Here is a 24191-nt window from a genome sequence, read left to right on the forward strand (position 1 = left end):
TGTTTGCCTATAGTTATCAGCGATTGCATTTTTTGTATTCAAAATATTGTTTTTTCAGCTTTAATTTAAGAGAGGCATTGTGGCGAATTCAAGTGTTTAAAATGAAATGAACTATTTTGCTCTCTAAACTAAAGTTGTTACATCGATTAAAGTGAGAAATCGTTTTCTTCGAACTTTAAATATGAGAAAGCAATGCTACGCGTTTTGTTGACTTAATACCAAAAACCGCTTAGATTATTATTGGATACTTTAAAAGCAGTGCTTTTCGACCCGTGTGAAGGTGCGCACTTGTGCGGATAAAAAAAATTTGATTCGAATGAAAAACGTCGTACGGATGAAAATGGCGCATATTATTGCTTTTTATTATGTGTGATACAGTAATCAAATGAGCTGGTGCGCCCACATATGTTACAGGTACAGTAATATAGTTTGGTAGTGCTTCATTACAGCTTAAGCTATCTATTTCATATCGGTTAAGGCTCGCGGTTTTAATACACAATTAGCTCATCCGTTCATTGTTATTTCACAAATAGGGAAATCTAAAAGTTGCAAACTTACTGTGCGTGTTTAGTGCGGATGAAAATTTCCGAAATAACAAAGTGCGAACGGTTCTTTTAAATTTGTAGGATGAAAAGCACTACTCTAAATTCTAAAAGCGTTTTAATCAGTTCACACGTATTTGGCCCCTCAACGCAATTCTTTTCAGGTCATTTTGCCCATGTGCAACTTCCGGCTCTCATAGACCTAACATTTGACTTGCCATTCAGGAAAGAAACGAAGCAACCGAATCCCTTCTGGCCGACCAAGCCTTGTTCCTTTTCATAAAATTCAACAGCGTTCAGAACCGAATCAGACAAGTGGCTGACATGTGGGTATTTTTGAAGTAAAAAAAAAACGGATGTTCTGGTGTTCTTTTGCAGTGTGAATTTTGTGGGGGTGTGTGAAGAGTGATGCGACTCTTAGCGGAAACTTACAATATGCCCTTCTATTTATTTGACCCGTGAAAATCGTTTAACTGTGATATACCGTTTTGTTACTTATAATTATATTATAATCAATCGAATATTATTTTTTAACCATTATTTCAAGTGGAGTAGTTGTGTAATAAGGCTGAGTAGCAAACCTTGATTCAATGGAAAGTCTTTTTCCATGTTGATTTGGTTTTACTAATTTTCCAAATCTCTCATATTTTTATACCAATTTAAATGCCTCTAGTATTTCTCGGTTTTTGATTTCATTCTACTATATTTCTATCTTTTTATTCCGATTGAAATTCGCTAAAAAATATGTCATGTCAACCAACCAACCCCTACTAGTGTACTGACTCAAGTTTCATGCTAGTTGTTCTATTCCAACCTTATTAATAACTCAATGGCTTAACTTATATCGATTCATATCTTAATTCGAAAGGATTTAATGCATACAGAACATTGTTTTTAAACAGAAACTGTGTTAATGTAACTTAAACATCATTCCGAAACACTTTCAACTGCCGTAAAGACAACTACAATGTTAAGCTTCCATTGCTCAGTTACCTTTGACCGCAAGTAATAGAATGCTTACACAATTAAATAAGCCATAAAACACGTACACTGAAATGCGCAAGATCAACACTACCAATGACAACCCAGTAGATTTATTTAAATATTTAACGCTCACAATAAAAAATTGCCTCAACGTGAAAGATTGGTTTCTGAAATGTCGCATTTTAAAAGTGTACGTATAATAAACATGTGTAAACCAAAAGCCATCGCAGACTCACCGAATCTATCGATGAAAGGTGGTTGTTTCTAGACTCGCTCCTTTCTGAGCCTGTGTAGCTCAGTTGGTAGAGAAACAGTCCCGGTATGATCGGATGTCGTGAGTTCGAACCTCACTGCAGACTAGTTGTTTTTCTAGCCATCCCTGCTCGCATCATTGATCGATAGATTCGGTGCGATGACTTTCGGTGTGCTAACGATACGCAATCTGTAATCGTTGGTTAAAAAGCAGCTTCAGAATGGATAGATCACAGTTGTTAACACACAATATGTGTGTGCATCTTTCATTGAATATAATAAGCATTTTCGATTACTTTCCAGTTACTTGTCGAACCTGGTCGATCGCTTCCCTCACATCTTGTGGAATTCTCGCGTCCTCTCTTCCATGTTAGACCTCCTTCACCTGCTCTCATCCACTTTGGACTCGGTACGTTCCACATGTTTTGCAACTTTTAAGTTATTACTGCTGTTGTCCACTATAGGAATTTATAATGCTTCGTAACTTGTAGCAATACCAAGCACAAAAATTTGACTGAAAATTACGTTTGTTCTATCCGGGTATCAAATGACGTCCAATGTTTTCAGAAAATTAAATTTGATTAGTGTTAAAAAGCCTATTTTCTTACTGACTGTGTATATTTGACGTTTTCCTATACATTTCCCATTTGAAAATAAAACTCGCTGCTTACGATCTCAAGTTTTGACTGTTTTTTTTTAATTATTTTATTTGTTTGGTACCGGATCGGCACAGACTATACGGTATCGATTGAGCAACAATACTATCACCTGGCATCGGCTATGGGAACCGATTGAACATTATCAGACTTTTTGCTTCATCTAATGCTTGTAACTAGTTTAAAAAGCCACTCCTCCATTTTTTTTTAATTTTAATGTGTTGTATTTAATTTACGTTTTAAATTTACTGGACAATGTTTAAAGTAAACAATACGATTCTAACGAAAATCAAAAGTAATAAAAGATCTATACTGCAGCTTAATTGCTTTATATAACTTTAACAATGTTTTACACAAGTCATTTTGAAAGTCCCAGTCAAGCCATTTGTGTACTACCTCCTGTCCAAGGTAACTCTTTTCAATAAAAACAAGTCAAGTCCCAATCAAGTTATTATAAGAGCAAGTCATCTCCAAGTCAAATCCTTGTCATGAAAATAAAACGTTAAAGCGTTAAAATTGACAAACTGTTTCCATTAAGAGCAATAAGTCATCATATAACAAGCAAATGTTTTATGGAAAAAATTAAGATAAATACTCATTTCATAAAACAATGTCCTAATGAAAACACCTCATTTCAACCAGAGTCATTTGTCCAAAAGACTTGATTGATTAAGTCAAGTCATTTGAAAACAGTGAATTAAGTGCACTAAAGTAAAAGTCATTACAACACCGTTTTTTACCCAACCCGAGCCGCTCAAAATTACCTTGGCTTCAGACTAAATGATTTAAATATACCATATAAGGCAGTGGTTCCCAACCTTTTATGGCTTGCGGCACCCCTAAAAGATTTTTCCGTAGGTAAATCAATCGAATGTCACAATAAATGGAACTGGGACAGCACACATCAACTCTATATAACGTAGGAAGTTATAATTGGATTTTTTCCACCCTAATCTTACACAAAAAGTTGTAGGAGCTGAAAAAAAATCGGATTCCTAAAGATTCCTAACTATCTCCCGGCACCCTTGAGCATTAGAAATGGCACCTCAGGGTTCCGCGGCACCCAGGTTGAGAACCACTGCTACAAGGCTTGTATTATGTGCCAAAAGCAAAGGCAATCTATGCCAATCGACCCTGAGAGTCGTTTGTAACAAAAAATCGATACTAGGCTTGTAATTTTCCAAACGCGTGTAATAGGTTTAGCCGCTATTCATTAATTGCCTTTTCGTAAATGGCCGTGCAAATCGAATTTATTTTTGTAATTGCATTGATTCTCAGTCGGAAACCTGATTAGCCTATTGTTTTTGTACATCCCTAAATGCCGTATAGTGTGTAGCACTGCCGTTTCCGCAATTAAATTATATTATACTCTTTTGAGATTTCTAGAAATAGATTTTAGAAAAGAAAACGTAAGAAATTTAAAAAAAATTCACAAGAACACTCATTAAACATTTTGAGAGTTATTTGCATTCCAAGCCAGCGATGGAGTTTAATTAAGTACGTCAAAGAATGCTTTATTAGGCTTGTCCAGACCACAATTTTAATGTCCCACTTGTGTTGGACAACTACTGTAATGACTAGGGCGAATATTTTTTGACATGTCAAAAAAAGTAAATTTTGTCAAAATATACACTTTAGGTCAAAATTTTTTCATGTTAAAATCACCTTTTTTATAGATTTTTATAGCTATTTTTCTTTTTGAAATGACAAAAACATCAATTAAGCATTTTTATGAATTTTGCGTAAACCTGAAAAAATAACTGATTTGTGTTCGACAAACATCAAAATTATGTGGTTGTCGACGCCAAGACACTGATGCAGTACTTCATACAACAATATGATGTTTAAATCAATGTATTTCTAATAGGTCAAAATTTGTTAAAAAAATGAATTTCAAGGTCAAAATTTGTCAAAATTCCAATTTTTTAGGTCAAAATTTCCAATTTTTTTGGTCAAAAAATATTCGCCCTAGTAATGACGTAACACATATTTGACGCGATCGACTAGGTGAAATGCGACGATCGACGTCTACAAAAAAACGCAAATCTTATTCTCCGTCCTAGGCTCCGTTCGCAGAGACGCCTCTCCTACTTGTTCCCGGCACTTCATACACGATGCAGCTGCAAGACTCGCGCAAACTGAGGGAAAAGATAGTTGAGGACTTCGCCAAGCACTGTCGCCACATCTTGCGTGAGGCGGTCAAGTGGGCGCCTGCCACTACCACAAGCCACCTGCAGGTATACCGCGGTTTCGAATCGGTGTTTTTTATTTTTGACGTGCCAAAGATTTAGGCTTTCTCTTTTTTCTAAGTTTAATACGATTTTTTTGTTTACAAGAGGAAATCTTTGTTTTTTCGGTGTAATTTTTATTTCCCGTTTTTTGTATCATTTCGATCCGTATAAAAACCCAAAAGATTCACGTGCCGAGTCTGACCAGTCGTGTTCATCTCGCTGCGTTCTTTACCTTTGCCGACGAAAATTTACCACTTTTGTATTTGTATCCCGTAACACAGTCATGTGGCTTTTCGTCATCTTCCAATAACCGGTGGCCGTTTTATCGTAAAATTTTACCATTTTCACCGTGTATCATTAAATTTCACCATTTTTAGCTTCCATCGCAAAATTTCAACATTTCAACCTTCTATGGCAAAATTTCACCATTTTTAGCTTTTATCGAAACTTTTAACCATGTTCACCTTTTAAAAGGTGTTTTTTTTTTTTTTTTTTTTTTTTTTAATTTTTTTTTTTTTTTTCGTAAGATTTTAGAAGTTTTAAGCTTTATGCGTAAAACATGACCAGTTTTACCTTTTATCGTTATACTCCACCAGGAATATCTGATCCGTGTCGAGGAAAGTATCGGTTGTCCTGACGACGACAGCGTCACTTGTCGTCACCTCGGGTTGGCCCTAGCAACGGAGGTGGCCCTGGCCGAATCACCGGCCAAAAAGTCCCGGCACATTTCCAAAATAAACCGGCGCAGTCAATACCTCGGCCAGGTAAACTTGCCTTGTTCCTAAAACCCCACATATAATCTTTTTAGCTAAAATAAATTTCTTGAAATTATTATTGCGGACAATTGGCTGTACGAGACTTTTTCCTGTTAGAAAGACTCTTTACCATTGTACTTCAGCCAGGTGGGCTTGCCTTGTTCCTAAAACCTCACAAATAATTTTGGAGCATAATTGTTGGAGGTGGTAGTAGGACGTAGAAGAATATCAAGGCCCATATATAAGTATAGGTATCATTTTGAACGCTTCGAATTACTCTTTATTCTGTTTCAACGTCTGTTGAGCTTTGATATCCTTATTGCGTCTCACATATAATGTTTTTAGCAAAAAAGAATTCCTTTAAAAATTTATTGCGCACAAATTGGCTGTAGGAGTCTTAGGAGGCGAAATTTTCTTGTTGGACAAATTCTTTACTATTGACTTTAAAGCGATAGCCTACTACAGTTTTTTATTTGCTGCGGTTTATTTCCGAATTTAAAATTTGCCATATAAAGATTTTTTAAGGGCAAAAATTGAGATCCTGTAGACTTTACGAAACCTGCGTAAACTACTGTTTTTTCGTCCTAAAATTCAGCTACATCCGCGACTATAAAGTGTAATAACTCCTGTATAATAAGGAAAGTTTATGTGCACCTGTTTCTCCAACACACGTCGATCATTGCGCGCGCATAAATTACAACTCAACTTTCCAACGTTTCTTTCAGATCCGAGGTATGCTCTTCATGTTGAAGGAAAGCAGCCAGGACTTGGGCGACATGATACTGACCGCCTACAAGAACGCACTCGCCGACGGCAATTGCCAAGAAACGCAGGTCAATGCTGGTGTTGTAGTGAGGGTGGTACCGGCGTATCTTTGCTAGTTTAACTAACAATAATAGGAACACCTGGATTCCGAACGTGTGGCTTAAGTGCAAAGCGTTAAATGGCACGATTTTAAGTTTGTGCCTGAAACCGTTTTTGTGATCACAATTCTCTCCATCTATATATAAACAATTTTGTATTGACCTTACTCTACTTAGAGAATGGCGGCCATATTGACAGATTAGTTAGGCGTCTATGTGCATTTTAGACAACTGAATATTTTCAGCTTTTAACCGAAATTACTTTTGTGGGCCTTTTGAGTTAAAAACACGAATAAACGATTATTTATAATTCCCCTTATACAGCCTATTTATCAAAGGCTTCCAGCGGCTTATGAGTGCCTGAAAAAATTCTCCCTACAGCGTACCACGGAAATCAGTACTGTGCTTTAACTTTAACTTTCTTTTTTTTCACGTTGACCTTCCAAACCTTGCAGAATTGCATCTTCAAGGCAACAGCGCTCCTGGTGGCAGAGGGACCAGGTTCGAAACGTGATTTTCGTGTCTTGCGTCTTATAACGTGGTGCTGCGTCGACAGGTAAGAAACCTGTGGAATATTTATCTAAAATATTGTACTTTATGTCGACTATGAGCGTCTGTTCTTTATATCGTGTTTTTTCTTTTTATTTATTATGCTGTTTTCACGCAAATCAGAGCAACATTAGAACATATGAATTCAAAGAATTGTTTTATATGCCGATCCGATACCAAATTAATATAAGAATCTCGGTCATGATTTGCCAACCAACGGAATGTTTTCTACCTGAAAAGATATATTTATCATAAAATATTTGGTTAACATCTGAAGGTAGCTAAACTTAATACTAAAGAAAATCTTGCCTTCCCCATTTAACCTTTGACCTCTCTTCAGCTTCACGGCGCCGATAGCGGAGTGCGCCACCGAGTGTTGGCAATGGCTGCTCTCGTCGCGCGATGACCTTCACGCGACCTTCATGGGGCAGATGACGTCAGCATGGCAGGCCACGGTCGGCAGGAAACTGGGACTGTTTTCGGATGAGAGGGACGAGGGTGACCCCCTGGCCGTGTCGGAAAACCACGTACCACAGCCCCTTCCGCCCCAAGTCACCCCTCACTCGCTCTGGATCAAGGTGGGTTTTAGGGGAATTCCACTTTCTAAAGGGTTTTTCTCTCTTAGCATTTTTGGGTCGAAATACAACCTTACTTTGATTTTATAAAATATCTTGATTTTTTATTGATTATTATAATTTGCCTGGTTTAAAAATTGTGGTTCGCCATTTTGGATAAATTTACTTTATTTTTTGTATAATAATATCTATAGAAGTTTTATATATGTAAGTACGTTTTAAAACACCTTTAAATTGCGCCTGACTATCTATTTCCGGTTAAAACCAGCTTCTTTAGACTCGTTTAACCAAACCACACTGTTGCAATTGTGACGTAACAGCTGTTGTTTTGGTTTGAAATTCAGTTCCTTCAGCATCGCTTCGACGTGGTGAAGTACAGCAGCGTAGAGCAGGCCAGGTTCATTCTGTCGCTAGTTACAAGAACGCTGCCACTGATAATGCCTGGAAAGCCAGGTCACATGACCCGGTTAGTGATTACGTCCATAGTTTTTTAAAGTTATTAAATAGTGTAAGGTTTATACTTATCATAATCACAATTTTAAAACCTTTTAAGTGGTCTCATGTTGAAATAAAGGTTTGTCTAAAAAATAGTTCGCCTTTACATTTCTACAACTTTTAGAAACATATTAATTTAAAAAAAATCAGTTAAACAATTTTTTTTTAGGTTTTTAACGTCCTAGCCAATAAATCAACTTTAAAGCGCCCTTTAAGCATACCTACAAATAGACATGTTTCGCCGTACATTTACATAAATATTACCCTTGAATATTACGTCACTAATCTTTTTGCTATGACGTCACCAGTCACGTGTCGGCGGTGGGAGCGCGCTTCGACCTACTTTCGCTTGCCTTCAGCATTCTGCACAGTGCTGAAGTGGGATGCTCTGTACTGGAGCTAAACTACTTAAGGGAAAGGATTTATGGCTCCGTTCTCGACTACTTCTGGTAAGTAAGGATCTGACTAGTGATTGCTTATCTTAAACCTTGGCAATGCTTATAAACCTGGGTCGTTAAACGTTCCTGAAAGTTGATGTCGTCTTTATCAGTTAACAGTCAATAAACACATTGATGGTTTTAAAAACTTATTTTCTTAATTCGAATGAATCACAATAGACAAAGGGTTACCAAAACTAAAAATTGATATAAAATAAATATAAAACTTAAACTTACAACGCAACAAAAGTAGTTGTTAACAGAAACACGGTCACGTCTGAAATGAAGGACACGAAGGAGACACGTTTCTGCTCGAGGCAAAACGCGCCACTAGGAGCAGTGTTTAATAAAATAAAACACTAAAAGGTTAATGTTCGTGAACCACCCCCTTGTAGTATTAGCGACTGAGCTACGCAGCCTTCGTGAAAGCTGGTCGAAAAACGACCATACCACCTTTAATTTTTTAATATTCATTTTAACGTTAGTTGTTCTTTCTCAGCTAAAAATACACAACCCTTTCCTGGGACAACTTGTCCGTACATACAACCTCATTTAAAGCGGATCAACACCACGTGTTAAGCCTGTATGGCTTAGTCGGTAAAGCGGCGTTCCCAGTTTGGCCGAGGTCGTGAGTTCGAACTTTACTCCTGATTAGGCCGACTGATTTTGTTACGGCTTTCCGAAGGCATCCGGCTTACCATATAATTGTAACGTTATCGTTGGTCATGCAATTGAGGCCCAATAACTTTGAAGAACTGGCCTTTATACTTTATCACCTTTATGGCCTGTAATTTGTGGTTAACAAAATGGAGGTTGTATTAGTAGCTGCTAAAATTTTTAAGTGAAAAAAGTGCTGAAAAGCGTCTCGTATATATCGTGATGATTTGCGCCCAGATTGTATAAATAGTTTTTTTTCCCGGAACGATGAAAATTTGTCTTAAAAGCTTAAAGCTCAGAGATGACGAGACGTCTCGAAGTAATCTTCGCCTTACTTTGACCACTGGATAAAATTCCCTGTTTTGTGCTCTGCTGAGCTTCCAGAATTCCCTGGCGGTGTAAGCCTCGTGTCGTGTGCGCATTCAAGTCCGACCCGACACAAAACTCCGTGTAAATCGATTAAGGGGCTTCAAAGGTAAACTGAAAATCGATGCAATGTCGTTGAGCAGCGGGCTTTTCATTAATTTATTATCGATTTTCCCCTTTTAAAAGAGTAGGGCAGTGACGCCCTATAGCGACAATGGTGGTCATATTTCAGATAACTTGGTAATGTTGTGCACACAACTTAATTTTCGGATCTCCTGATCTTGTAAGTTTTATTAAACGTTTTTGCAATTTTCTTAACCCCTTTTAAAATTTAATTTATATTTTGGTTTCTGAAATTAGTATCTAAATAGAAAGCATTTTTGCCAACTATTAACGCACAGTATTTAGCTACATAGGCTTGGAGGGGTTCGAGTCAAAAAACAAGAAACTTCAAATTTAAAATTTCCGGCGTATAATTGTTTTTCGACTAGCTCGGGATCCGAATAGCGACTGTTAGAACGGCGACCGTCAATAGAGCGACCTCACGATAGCGATTCATTAAAATCAGCGACTGTCGCAAAAGCGACATTACTACTTTACTTTTCCTTATTCACCCAACAATTTTAGCCATATTCCTTTCCAAACAACAGAAACATGGCCAGGAACACGCACACCACCAGTCAGGATATTCACCCTAACCAAACCCTAACACAAGAACAAACACGTTAATGCCAACAATTAAAACATAAGTCCTTGTGAGCATATCTCGTTGTTGCTATCGTGACGGTCGCTGTTTTAATGCTGTTACCATATATACCAGTCGCGATTTACACAGTCGCTTTACCAATGGCTTTTGTGGGTCGCTTTACTGACGGTCGCCGTTTTTACGGTCGTTATTCGGCCCGGATCGGCAAATTTGTTTGTTGGCGGACTCGATTTTTTTAAACCGACTTAACAACCCTGTTATAAACCACCGCCTCGTTTATTTCCAGTTGCCAGCGCCGTTTCCCATGCCAGTCGAGCACCCAACTTCGTTCCGACATCGACTCGGCAGTCAAGCTGTGGAACCTTGTACACACAGACAGGAAGTACATCGCCGCCAGGGGGCCAGGGAGCGGCCCCGGGTCGGCCAACAACCCCAGCGGGTCCCTGGGCGCCCTGGCGTCGGTGGGGTCAATGGGGACTGTGCTGGGGTCCGGAGCGTCCGTCAAGAATTTCCAAAGTATGTTTCTGGAACATGTTATGTAACTAGGTTATTTTGATGTTGGTTTTTATTCCGATAGCGATTTTCGATATTTTTTGTTAACCAGGTTTTTAAGCCAAGAAGTTTGTCTTTTCAGGTTTTTTTTTGTGATATATTTACATTTCTAGGTAAAACACTATGTCACGTTGGAGTTCTTGCCTTAGCTTGGCACACTTATTTTTGCATAAATAGCTGCGGATAATCAAATAATTAAATACTGTTTTTTTTTCATATTTTTTGTTTCATTTTGTAAAAGTTTTACACTACACTGACTTTGAAATAAATCAGAATCATTTTTTTTTCCAACTGCGTGATAGTCCTTCACTTATGGCTATGTACTGTTCCTTATGTTTATCACCTAACTTTTGACCACATTTTTGTCGCATTTTTTTTAAACATTTTTGTCGCATTTTTTAAAAACAAGAGGAGACAGCCATAAAACATTAGTTCAAATCCTATTTTGTATCTCAAAACCTGTAATTTTCTGCAGCTTCGGACACCCTCAGTCCAGACCTCGTATCCCTCTCCAGTCAATCTGTGCCAATGGGAAACACCGGTTGGTTCAACACCGTTTCCGGGAACCCCCGTCGCTCGACTTACTACGCCGCCAGCAAGCGCAGCTCAAAAAAGGGAAAGGTAGTTGGTTTGTTTATTATTTTTTTGGAAACCGGGCCTCGATGGTTTTAAAAAGGATGTAACAGTAATACCACAAATGGAGTATTTTTTTACTCTTTTTAGGTAACTAATTTGGCAATGATTTATGATCGTATTAAAAGAGTGTGCCCGGTCAGCTCTGGCAGAGCATGCGGTTGAACTCCGACACGGAATTGATTGGGATAATTGTAAAATTCTAGACTGGGAACCGCACTATTACAAAAGACGGTTCATTGAATCATTCCGGATCGACAAATCTCCTAACACCATGAATAAAAAGGATTCATGGTATCCGGCAATCTACTCGTCGTTGTAGCTATACGCAATAGCTGATAAACGCCCGTTGTCCGACGGCGCAGTTCTGCACCGGATGACTCCGACGCGTCACAGCTTATCGCATACTTCAGCGACGTCTAGAATTATTAATTTTAATCTACGTTTTTTTCAAATTTTTACTTCGCAGTATATAAGATGGCTAACTCACTCTCGGTTTAGTTATTAACCCTGATGAGGTCAGCTGGTATCTGCTGCCGAAACGTCGGTTTATACTTCGTTTACACCAGAAGAGCGATTTCTATCTATCTATAAATTAGGATTGTCCGATAATATAGGATCGGAGCCGATACCCAATGCCAAGTGGTGTTATCGGTACTTGGACGCTCCCAGGGTGTTACGTGGTATCGGTACCGATCCGATAACAAACTAATATCGGAATTTTTTGTTTAGCGATCCAAAGTAGCGATTCTACCTTGAAAGGTATTTTTACTTGAGCGAAAGCAAATTTCGGCCTAGTTTTTGGAAAAAAATACCTTGGAACGTTTCGATTTCTTCTAATTTGCTCCTTTGGGCATAGTAATGACGTCACTTGGTATCGGCTCTGTTTGTTTTTTTTGTTTTTTTTTGTAGTCTGTTTGAAATATTTATGTGTTAGTCCATGTATAACCACGACGTCATTTGGCGTCAGCTAACTGGAGGTTCGGGTTGAGGTATTTTCACTCCGGAACACTAAGTCTTCAATAGTCCTTGAATTAATTTACGTAATAAAAAGTCGTTGAAAAACTTGACGTTTTTCCAAAATCTTTGAATAGATAGTGGTCTTTAAACTTATTTTTATGTGTAAAAGTCGTGTGTTTAGAAGTGCTACTATAAAAAACACTAAAAAGCTATTTTTAATTGTGTTGACGAAGGCTTTTATACTGTTTTGTTTTCGAAATATATTTTAAAAACGTCAAGCGACCAAATTTTAGGTTTCTGAAAACGTAGAAACTTTTCTTGAAAAATCTTGGAAAAGTCTTTGATATTTTTTTTTATAAATTTGCATGACAACCCTGGTTTGGAACACAACACACGTTTTTGAGTAATTACAATAAAATACTGAAGCCATTATATTCGATAAGAAACGATAATTTTATCATTTTATCTTCAATTAAATTTTACACTGACAATGGCACGAGGTATTGCCGAAACGTTTGCAAACACCAAACTGACGTTTGTATCGAATCTAATGGCTTTAGCATCTTTATTGAAACCCTGGTTTGTTTCGTCACAGTCGGAAACGCGAGTGTCGCGCGAGTACCTGATGCGACGCAACCTCCTCATGCACCTTCTCACAGCTGAAGTCGAACTGCTGGTCAAGTGGTACAACCCTTCAGCCAATCCCGAGCTAGTCATCGAAGCCGAGGCTACAATCGCAGCCTGGAAGTCACAGGTGAACGTTTTTTTAATGCGTTTTTTTTTTGTTCGCCGGATCGCTAATGCTGTTCGCTAGAAATAACTGAATGCTCTTGTCGTATACTACGTCACAAGACAACATCGAACTACCTCCAAAGGCAGAACATCATTATTTCGATATGATAAATTCTCCAGTCTTGACTGTAATCTCAGTTAAATTTACAGTTGCTAACCCGAGCCATAAAAAAATCAGAAAACTATTTGACGAAATAAAGACTTCACAAAATTAATCTTTCAACAATTGAATTTTCAATCAATTGTCTAAAAATGTGTCTCTTAGTGAATTGACTATCCGTTTTAGAGAAGCATTTGGGTATAGGATAAAGATGGCTTGTGTTAGGGTAATGAAAGACACACACAAACATATGTGTTTAATAACATCTGTGATCTAGCCCCTCGGAAGTTGCTTTATGACCAACGATTACGGCTTTCGTATCAATAGTACAATTGATAACTTATTAACGCTGTTGCCTTGTTTGATGTTGAGTTAAAGCGAAAAAGCTTGAGAAACACTGTTTTAAATGATCGAACATCGCTCTTCTTTCTCCAGGAGATCACCGATCGTCAGCTGAAGGAGCTGGTGCGCACCTCCTGGGAGATCTCTCCTCTTCTCGCCGTCTTCCTAGCCGATCGACTTCGCAACTCAGAGGTTCTCGTCCGGGAAGTATCAAGGCTCCTCCGATCCAATCCGGAGGTAAGGGAGCTGTTTGTTGATGGAGAAATCGAGAGATTTTTACTGCTGTGCCACAATTACCTAGGCCAGTGCAGACATGGGCAAACTACGGCCCTCGGGACAGATACGGCATGTTTCGCCAAGTAATCTCCTCCTTTGTTTAGTTTTTTCTGCTGACACTTGAAGCTTGGCGGTTCCAGTTGAGTCGCTAAATTGTCTTTGGCTAGAGTAAAGCCAACTGTTTTGTAACTAAACGCATTATTTAACTTTTCTGTTCAATTCCGTCCCACCTTTTATAAGTGATGCTTAAATTGCTTCTCAGTCACATTAACTGAACATGATCCAAGCTTGTATCGAAACGTCTTAGTCAAGATGCTGTCCATCTACTCAACCTTTTCTTTTTGGCTTTGCAATTTATTAACAATTTACATTACAGATCCGTGCATAGTGTACCCTAACATCCTGCATTCTTATCGAAATAAATACGGAGCATCGCATATTTTGAATCAAGTAACTTTCGAATATTACCAGCGTGAAAGGGACAACAACCCTTGTTAAAACAACCCTTGTTAAATTACTTTTACTCGCCAGGCTGCCATGGTGTGCCCCGAAGCAGTCAAATACCTGGTTACCGCGCAAACCGTCGACTCTGATTCGTCGGAACTCAATCACGTGCTCACTTGGGCGCTGGGAACTCCAAGCACTGCGCTGTCCTACTTCTCAAGGTCAGTTGCCCTGTTTAGAAAGAACGTTGTGTGTGTGTTCAGTATAGTCTGTCGGTGTGAAATAATTTTACTTAAAAAAAGATCGTCTATTTTGGCTTTGCTAAGAAGTTACTTGAACCAATACGGTATTAGTGTAATTTATTGGATTGGGCCACACTTCTTTAACCGTGTCTTGAAAATAACATGTGAAACCAAACTAAAAGCTAAGCTATGAAACATCTACATATACTCTAAAAATCGCTTTTGTAGTTCTGAATGTGGAAAGCGTAAAATAAAAAAAAATAGTTCAGGATATTTCCAACTACCCACCTAACTTACCTTTGTTTTTGTAATACTTTTTTTTTTCTTGATACTTGGTGTAGTGGTTCCTATTAAATTTATCTGTACCATACTGATTGTTATTCACCAGGTCTCTTCCTATATAAATAACTTGAAAAGGAAAAAGGTCACTCTGCTTAGCACCGTAAAATAAAGCAAGTACAAAATTTAACTACTTTACATTCGTCAACTCCCTAAAACCATTGATTCACAAACTGCTGTATATCAATTGCAGAAAAGTTCATCAGCCATTCATGGTTTCATTTGTTTTAAATATCTGTTTATTTCCCCAGACTGTTCAGCCCTCACCCGCTGACCGCCCAGTACGCTGTGAAGGTTCTACGTCGCTTTCCACCTGAAGCAATTCTCTTCTACATTCCGCAACTTGTACAGTCGGTCAGGTGCGTTCTGCTCATATAGAAACTGACTTTGAAACCTTCGGATATGCATTGTTTTTTTTTTACAATTGCTGCGATAAAGTCTAAACTGTGCTTACCAAGCTCTGTTTTGTTTGAGGATTTGTCTTTTTAAATCATTATATATTATATTTTTAGGGCCGTTGTACATGAAATGAGCATAATTTTCTGTTTTCATTTTAATGTAATAAACGCAAATAACTGCGAAGGATTAAAAAACAATGTCCTGAGATGTATTAAGTTGCATTTAAATACGTCAAAAATGTAAACTAGGAAGACTGACATCATCAAAATTGCCCCATTTTGCGTCAAATTAGCCTTTTAAGGGTAAATTACCTACAGTTTTGGAACTCATTTTTTTTATTTATATTCTGTAATATCAAGCCGATTTTCAACGGTCGCTATAAAATCCGAACACTGATGTTTGTATTTAGGTTACCTTGCCGTATGACGCAACGTATTAGCCGTCAGACTTGGACAACTAGATAATTCTAGTTTTCTAATTCAAAGAATTAAAGCAAAATGCGACTAATTCTAATTCTAATCTTATTTGTGCATTGCTTGTATGTTCTAATTATATTATTTCCAATCTAATTCAGATTTTACCAAAAATGCTACTTTTTGTCCAACGGCATATTTAGTCTCTTAGTCAAGGCAAAGAATTTAAATTCAAACTCTTTGGTTGGAACTTAATTTTAACGGACTAAAATCATATGCTATGCTAAAATGCTTAAAAATTAGCACACACATAATTGACATGCACATTCCTATTAAAATACTTCTCGATTTAAATGTAATTGATTGTGAATAGTAAAATGTAATTTTAGTTTAAATTCTAGTTCAAATTCGTTTTTTTTAAGAATTTGGTAATTCTAATTTAATTTGAGAAAACTCAAAATGATCTAATTCTAATTCTAATTTAATTTGGAAAAACTGAAATGCTCTAATTTTAATTCTAATCTAATTTTAAAAAGCTAAAATAAGTCTAGTTGTCCAATTCTGTTAGCCGTTATACCGCATTTTGTGAGGTTGGAAAAATACGTTGTTGAATGCAGTTGTGCTTTTGTGTAAAATGGAAAACCTTTGTTGACTTGCTTCTAAAAAATTGTAACTGACTATAACGACCGTTTTTCATTACGATTTAGCAAAATCAGTAGCGTACGTCAGTAATTCTCAACCTTGTATGGCTTGCGGCACCCCTCAAAATAATAAATAGACTTTCGGCACCCCGACTGGTATTTCCGTGTTACTGAAATGTCAGTATAAATACAAGTGGAAAAACACAATAAATTTAAAACATGCGGGAAAATGTCATTTGGTATAATGGTCTTTAATCGTACACACATAGTTTTACAAATTAAGCAAAAGTCAGATTCTTGAAAATTTCCAAATACCTATCTGCACCCTTAAGCATTAGAAATGGCACACCAGGGCGCGGCGGCACCCCGGTTAAGAGCCACTGACATACGTCATGTTTTTTTGGGACCCCGCTACGCAATTGTAACTATTCGACAGAAGAAAAAAATGCAACTGCGTAACGCTTTAGGTACGATACGATGGGATACGTACAGGAATACCTTGTGTGGGCTGCAAGAAAGTCGCAGCTCTTGGCGCACCAGATGATTTGGAACATGAAGACCAATGTTTATACAGACGAGGAGGCCACCAACAAGGTATATTTAACAAGGAAAATAAAGAATAATTTTAATTTCAACTAAATGTTTTCAAAATCATTTCACACAAAACTGTTATTTTGTGAAAAAAGACAACAAAGAATTTTAACGCCGACATTTCATATCCATATTTACTGACTCTGTCCGCAGCAGGATAAATTCTATTACACTTCAAGGCTTTTAAGCAATTCGAAATCATACCAACTTACGAATCAAACTTAATCCGGAAAAAACGAAAATAAGTTTTACTTAACCCAACCTTTTTAATAATTCCATATTTAACCCAATTTCTAGCCACACGGATTATACACCCAAAAGTCACTCAGGGTAAACATTCCAGTGTCTAAACAGCGGCACGAAAAAGTCGTTGCCACTTTGCGATTTGGCACTCATTCTGGCGAATATTGGTTTTATTTCGTAGTAGATGTTATTCACCAGTTGTTTTCATTGCGTCGTTGTTCCAGTACGATAAGGTGCGCTACAGACATTTAACATCTTACTGTGTGTTATAAACCTTAGGGCAGTGTTTCTCAACATTTTTCCGCGGTAAGCTTAAATACCGGGCATAAGAATAACAGCTAAGCTTCGGCGACCCAATTTTCTTCACTATTAATTGGCATTAGTAGTTTAAATGTTTAAACAAAGTTAACCGTGTGAACTAATGCAGTCGGCGACCCAAGCAAATTAAACAGCGACCCAATTTTGTGCCGAAACACTGCATTAAGCTATCGACTAATATCAACATAAACCCCGCTTTGAAGGACCCGGAGATCGGCACCAAGTTAAACAACTTGATCGACACGATCGTGTCCAATTTGAACGGACCCGCCAAGGACTTCTACCGGCGGGAGTTCGAGTTTTTTGATGACGTCACCAACGTGTCTGGCATCATCAAGCCCTTCCCCAAAGGACCCGAACGGACCGCGGCCTGCCTGAAGGCCCTGGCCGACATAAAGGTAATGCTTTTGTAACAAAAAAATGCTTTTGTAACATTTTTTGTTGTTGTGATTTTTGAAAGAAAATTTAAATTTTGCAAGTCTTACCGAGATTTTATTCTTTTGATTTGTCTGGGAGGTATTTTTATACTCTTTTTATTCGATTGCCCCAATATTTTTTTTAAAACTCCCCAACAAGTTATTTAAACGCAACTTAATCGCTAAAATAATTTGACCTGTAATGTTTTGACTTTTTTGAGGTTGGTACTTTCATGTTGTTCTTAAAAGATAAACTGTTTTTTTTTTTTACTTAATTTCTACTTTTGAATATTTTTTGGCTGTATAGCCCTAATATTTTTTTACGTCACGGCCAATTTTGGTTAATAAAGCTTGGCAAGAAAAAGTATTTAAGTATTGTTTTTAGTAAGTAGCGTTTTTTTGGGGAAAGCCGTTTTTTGTGTTATTTTTTTAACCTTTTAGTAACCTTTTTTAAGTGTTTAAAATTCCAATCGACTTTTAGCTGAACGATTCGCTTACGCTTAATTTAAACTGTCTTATAAAAACAAGTGCACACCAGCTGGAAAAATCGCACGACAGTTGTTGTTGAAAAACTCTAATTTACCACCACAGCTTTTCAACAAATTCCCCCCCCCCCCCAAATTTACCCCTTTTTCACCCAGGACCCTCGCCCCTAAATTTTACCCCTTTTAACCCGGAAACTCGGCTCCAAAATACACCCCTTTTTCACTGAGGGCCCTCGGCCCCAAAATATACCCATTTTTCACCCAGGACGCTCGCCCCCAAATTTTACCCCTTTTAACCCGGAAACTCGGCCCCAAAAAACACCTCTTTTTCACTGAGGGCCCTCGGCCCCAAAATATACTCATTTTTCACCCAGGACGCTCGCCCCCAAATTTACCCCTTTTAACCGGGGACCCTCGGCGCACCCATATGAACGATCGGCCCCAAACTGACCCCGTTTTTCTTCCACCCATGCAGGTTCGACCCGGCTGCTACCTTCCCAGCAGCCCCGAGTCACTGGTGACGGACATTGACCGAAAAATGGCGATTCCCCTGCAGAGTGCTGCCAAGGCGCCCTACCTGACCCGCTTTAGCGTGCATAAGTGCGGCATCGCTGAGGTGGAGCGACTTGGAAGCAAGGTGCGCTAACTCCAGTGTTTTTGTTTTGTTGTTCAGTAAAAAAAAAATAGTCATCCGCTTTTTGTGTTTGTGGTGGGCTGGTGGCCGAATTCGTCAACAGCTTTCTGCTGCTTTTGCTATGTGCTTTTTGGAAGTTTTTTAAGAAAAAGTAAAAAATGTGTTTTTTAAAAAACGAAAAAAGTTTGTACTGGAATCAGTTGGACCCAAAGTGTCTAATGCTATATTTAATATAATATGCCCTTTTTTTTGTTAATTACTTTCAAGCTGAAGTATAAATGTTTATAGATAGAAATGGCTCTTCCGGTGTAAAAAAAGTTATAAACCGACATTTCGGTAGCATAGATCAGCTGAAACGTCGGTTAATAACTCGTTTACACCAGTGTAGCGATTTCTGTCCAATAATATGTTGCCTGGTGAAGCAAATTCTATTTATAAATGTTTACTCTTACGAGGCTAAAAACGCAATCAATAGCACGTTTTCTTTGTGGCATACACCCTAATATGAAGATCTGTTTTTACTTAATCTCATATTTTGCCGTCATTATCTCTTTTTGTATTTAATACAATCGCAGTCGGCTAGCGAATTCACCCTACCCTCTGCGGAGAGCCTGACCTGGCAAGCTGTGATCTTCAAGGTTGGAGACGACTGTAGGCAAGATATGCTCGCCCTGCAGATCATTCAACTCTTCCACAACATCTTCAAGCAGGTATTTACATTTTTGTCGTTTTTATTAAATGATAATGTTCAGTTCATGTTTAATCGGGCATGCGAAATGGTAAAATCAAGAGACCAACGTGATGTTGCCTTACCAGATAAGTGGGAAAAGCTTCACACATTTATTTAAAACAACATCTACTTTTTCCATTTTGATTTAAGAGATTTGTTTTTTGTAATGTCTGAAATTACCTCCCCAATTCGTTTTTCTTGATATTAAAAATGAGCTGATTATTACGAAAAAATGATATAAAACTTTATTTACCCAAAGAGAACGTTTTGCATCCATTTTAGATGGCGGAGTTAACTCTATGTAGAACCTTCCCTATAGTGCTAACTGTGCTAAAACTTGAACCTCACTATAAAGCTGTATTTTGTTTCTGGCAGGTGGGCCTCGACTTGTACCTGTTCCCCTATCGTGTGGTTGCAAGTTCACCGGGATGCGGCGTCATAGAGTGCATACCCGACTCGAGGTCACGTGATCAACTCGGCCGACAGACCGCCATCGGAATGTGAGTTTGTGAGAAAATTACTCGGAATTAAAAGTTTCGATTTTATTAAAAATATATCTTATACTTTCGTAATTGGGATCACTTCGATCAGTCTTACTCTTTGCTTAAACTTTAGAGCAGTGATTGCCAAATTGGGATCCGTTCGAAGGTTTGAAGGGGTCCACACAACATTTCTTATTTGAAAAGGCTAAAAAGTTATGTTGGGGAAAGAATTTTCTTATTAAACTTTATCGATAGCAAATATTTTGACATCTCGTGTCCAGTACGTGTAGTACTTTTAATGAGCCTCGAATTGAACGTTACGAGAATTTTTTTTTTATTAAAATTTTCGCTGTTTAAACATTAAACGGATCCGCCATTATTTTAAGGAAACGCAAGGCGTCGGCGAGGTGAAAAGTTAAGATCTGTTGCTTTAGATTAGAATAGCAATATGGAAATAAAAAAAAAATAATCAGACATCCCTTCTCAGTACTATTGAAACGTTTTTCAGTTTTGTTGGTCGGTAAAAATGCTGAAGGGTTAGATCAGGGATGTCCAACCTTTTCTACAAAGGGCCGCATTGCAACTTCAAATATTTTAATGGGCCGCACAACCTATTAAATTAAATTTCACGAACAATGACTATTAGTGTAAACGGTCCTTTATAGTTATATATATGTATATATTTACCCCTACTATACTATTACTGCGCCCCTAAAAGCTGTCTGGTACACTTTAATCGGGCAAAGATTCAAAGTTTAACATACTCACAAAAAAAATCAGGCGGGCCGCATTGTGGCCCGCGGGCCTCAGGTTGGACATCACTGGGTTAGATAAAGGTTGTACGCACATGTCTTGTAAATTTCTCAAATTGTAAAAATGGTGGCCTTATGCAACTGAAGTTTACACACAACATATTAATATCTAGCTGTTTATCTCGGTTTAATCAACAACACCAAAATCGCGCCAACAGTTTCTTGCACGGTTTATTTTAATCCCGACCACCTGCATCAAATGATGCGCAGCTTTGCAAAAAAAATCAGCATATTCGCACGATTTTTGAAAACAGGACGACCACCTGCATCAAATGATGCGCAGCTTTGCAAAAAGAATCAGCATATTCGCACGATTTTTGAAAACAGGACTTCCTAACGAGTGCTAGAATAACTACTAGCTTAGCAATGTTTATATTTAACATATTAAATTCTGTACATGTTTATCTTTTTTTAGAATCCCTGAAATCATTTAATAATGTTTTATTGAAATCATGTAATGTAACAATATATGGAAACTTCTTACAAAAGTGTTTATTGAAGTTATTTTGTATTTTGAGCTTTGTAATAGACTAAATGGCGACTTGCCTATATTATAATCCTGTTAATAAAGCAAAGATATATAATATACTTGTATATGGCTCAAACAAGCGGAACTAAACCAAAAAAATAAATCGTTTTCGAAAGCTGTCCAAAACTATAAACAGATGAGAATTCAATAAAACACTGTAGAATTGATACTTTTAAGCTGCCAAAATAAACTAGAAAAGCATTGCATAGATATAATTAGAGTGGTGCTTAGAGTGAATTATCAACGTTATCATGAAAAATCAGAGTACTTGGATATAAATTGTCTTAAATATATTGATGCCACTCATAGTTCGTATTTTTACCGCTTTTCGCCGCCATTTTTTGTCAGGTACGAGTACTTTCGCAACAAGTACGGTGACGAGAATTCGCCGAAGTTCCAGGACGCCAGACGAAACTTCATCAGGAGCATGGCGGCCTACAGCGTGGTTCTCTTCATTCTACAGATCAAGGTAAGGCTTCCGTTAACAAAAAAAATTAATTTAATTTTTTTTTATTGAAATAAAATATTAAACTAGGGTACACTATGCACAGATCTGTAACTATAGTTCGATAATGAATTGCAAAGCCAAAAAGTTTGATCGACATTGTCTTGATTAAGACGTTTTGATACTTGTTAAATCTATTTTGGACGAAGGCCTAGTTCCGTAATGTCCCAAAGCCAGTTCATTATCTCCTGAAGACCATTTTTTTTTAAAACGCTAGAACTAGATCATATTAACTAAACAGCTATTTTAGCGCACTGTATTGTCATTTATTGCCGCTTTTGGCTTTTTTTATTCAACATTACTAAAACATTTGCGGTAAAATTTAAACTTGGCTTGGCCGTTTAATTTTAATATATCATTGCACTGTTTGATACGATTAATTTTTAATGGCTAAAGTAAAGTCATTGCCATCTATTTTTACGTAGGTAGTCCCTTTAAAACCGCAAGTCATAGACTTAAAAATAAACATATTTTAAGACTATTATGATCAGTCTAATTATCGCTAAGCCCAGTCGTTCTTCCGAAAGAACAAAATAAGTTAAATACACTGACTCATGGGAATTTAAACGGCTGATTTAGTGCACTTTTTAATCGAGTACTTAATTGTTATTTCAAAGACCATTTATTTTCAATCGTTTCCGCGAATACATTTAGGTTAGCTAAAGTTGGCTCTGCCACTTGTTTTTTTAAAGGAGCCGACAAAACCAATAACGAAAAGCGGCTGCAAAAATTACGCGCGATTGCGTGAAACCGGTACACCAAATAAGCCATGAACTGCTGTCCATCAATTAGCTGCTAAAATAAACATCTAAACAGCCCAGAATCGCAAATCGTGCGCTTGCAATAACCGCGATTGCTAACAACGCTTGGTGGTCGGCATAACTTTGCCAGCAAATCTCTTAAACCTGAACTCGCTCACTTGGTTTTGCTGCCAAGTTATTTTAAGCTATAATCCGCTATCTGGCACTTTAAAAGATTAAAATCGTTCACGAGGTTGGCTTGCAATGATGGTGTATTTTTTCTGCTATATATTTTACCAAACGTATTTGGAGATTTTTAAAAGGAAACTTATCGACAGGGTTTTTTAAGGTTTGGTTTGGGTGACCGCTAAGTAGTTTTAAGAGACCGCAAGTGTTTTATTTAAATACCAAAAAGTTGCAAGTCCAAAATTTGAGAAACCGCTGGAGAAATTTGGGGAACCGTTTCGGTCCCCCAAAACACCTTAAAAAAACACTGCTTATCGATATTAGGTATTAGGCCTTCATAGACCCCCTATAAACTATCTATTTTGAAAGGGACCACGGACCCAGTTTAAGAGCCCCTGCAGTACTGTACATACATTTCAACCTGATTTTAGCATAAAATTATTCTAGAAAAAAAAGCAATAAGGTTTACTTTTATGTGTAGCGCCGCACGTACAGCTGTGAAATATAGTTAGTGTTGTATAATTGCTTTGCGAAATAATACTCGAAATAGTAGAGTTCATTATTTTTCAAATATAATATTATTTATTTGTATAACTGACTTAAACTGACCTGGACTTGTCTTGTCAATCGTTAGGATATGACTTGGTCAAAAAATATTTTAACTTACCACTTGACCTACTATTTGTTTAAAAATAATTGCGCTAAACTTCATTTTACATTTGAATTAGCTTAGAAACATTTTTTTAACCTAATTTGTTCACACGGATCAGCAATCTCCGTTAAGAGCCACTTCTATCTTGTTTCTCTCCTCGCATGCATTAACAATTGACATGTTGCGCACTGTTACGTAACAAGGGCGCTTGTGTTTATTAGGATCGGCACAACGGCAACATCATGCTGGACCAAGCAGGTCATCTGATCCACATTGACTTCGGCTTCCTGTTTGAGAGCAGTCCCGGGGGAAACTTGGGATGGGAGCCGGACATCAAACTCACGGAGGAGATGGTGATGATCATGGGAGGAAAGATGGAGGCGCCGCCATTCAAGGTGAGAAAAAAATGTGCCATTTTTTGCCGTTTTTTGCGATGCTTCTTGAAATTAGGTTTTAAACCTGAAAAGGTTAAAAATTGTTCTACCTATATAGTTCTGTATCGCACCGGAAAACGACTTTTTAAGTTGTATTTGTTTTTGTCTGAAGCCGCAATTAAAAAAATGTAGTTTTGAGTGTTAAATGGCGTTTTTAGTGTTTTTTTCACAATTTATGTGGAATTATTTATACTTTTTTTTACTTTAAGATAGACAAAAAACTTTGTATTTGT

General features: G+C 37.5%; 1 protein-coding gene across 1 annotated transcript in view; it reads left to right on the plus strand.

The window, feature by feature from the left end:
• Nucleotides 1–24191, plus strand: part of LOC146157257 (phosphatidylinositol 4-kinase alpha-like) — a 49927-nt gene that overhangs the window by 22590 nt on the left and 3146 nt on the right. The window contains exons 22-43 of the mRNA XM_083388147.1: nt 768–868; nt 2082–2187; nt 4498–4671; nt 5262–5429; nt 6146–6253; nt 6739–6839; nt 7173–7410; nt 7752–7873; nt 8211–8351; nt 10355–10584; nt 11096–11241; nt 12809–12967; nt 13541–13684; nt 14255–14388; nt 15000–15107; nt 16669–16795; nt 17557–17751; nt 18730–18891; nt 19464–19598; nt 19994–20118; nt 21790–21910; nt 23746–23919. Of these exons, the coding sequence (XP_083244273.1) occupies nt 768–868; nt 2082–2187; nt 4498–4671; nt 5262–5429; nt 6146–6253; nt 6739–6839; nt 7173–7410; nt 7752–7873; nt 8211–8351; nt 10355–10584; nt 11096–11241; nt 12809–12967; nt 13541–13684; nt 14255–14388; nt 15000–15107; nt 16669–16795; nt 17557–17751; nt 18730–18891; nt 19464–19598; nt 19994–20118; nt 21790–21910; nt 23746–23919 (3219 nt within the window). The remainder of the gene's footprint in view (nt 1–767; nt 869–2081; nt 2188–4497; nt 4672–5261; nt 5430–6145; nt 6254–6738; nt 6840–7172; nt 7411–7751; nt 7874–8210; nt 8352–10354; nt 10585–11095; nt 11242–12808; nt 12968–13540; nt 13685–14254; nt 14389–14999; nt 15108–16668; nt 16796–17556; nt 17752–18729; nt 18892–19463; nt 19599–19993; nt 20119–21789; nt 21911–23745; nt 23920–24191) is intronic.

The sequence above is a fragment of the Ascidiella aspersa genome, chromosome 4 (genome assembly GCF_963924565.1).
Source record: "Ascidiella aspersa chromosome 4, kaAscAspe10.2, whole genome shotgun sequence".
Classification (NCBI taxonomy): Eukaryota; Metazoa; Chordata; class Ascidiacea; order Phlebobranchia; family Ascidiidae; genus Ascidiella; species Ascidiella aspersa.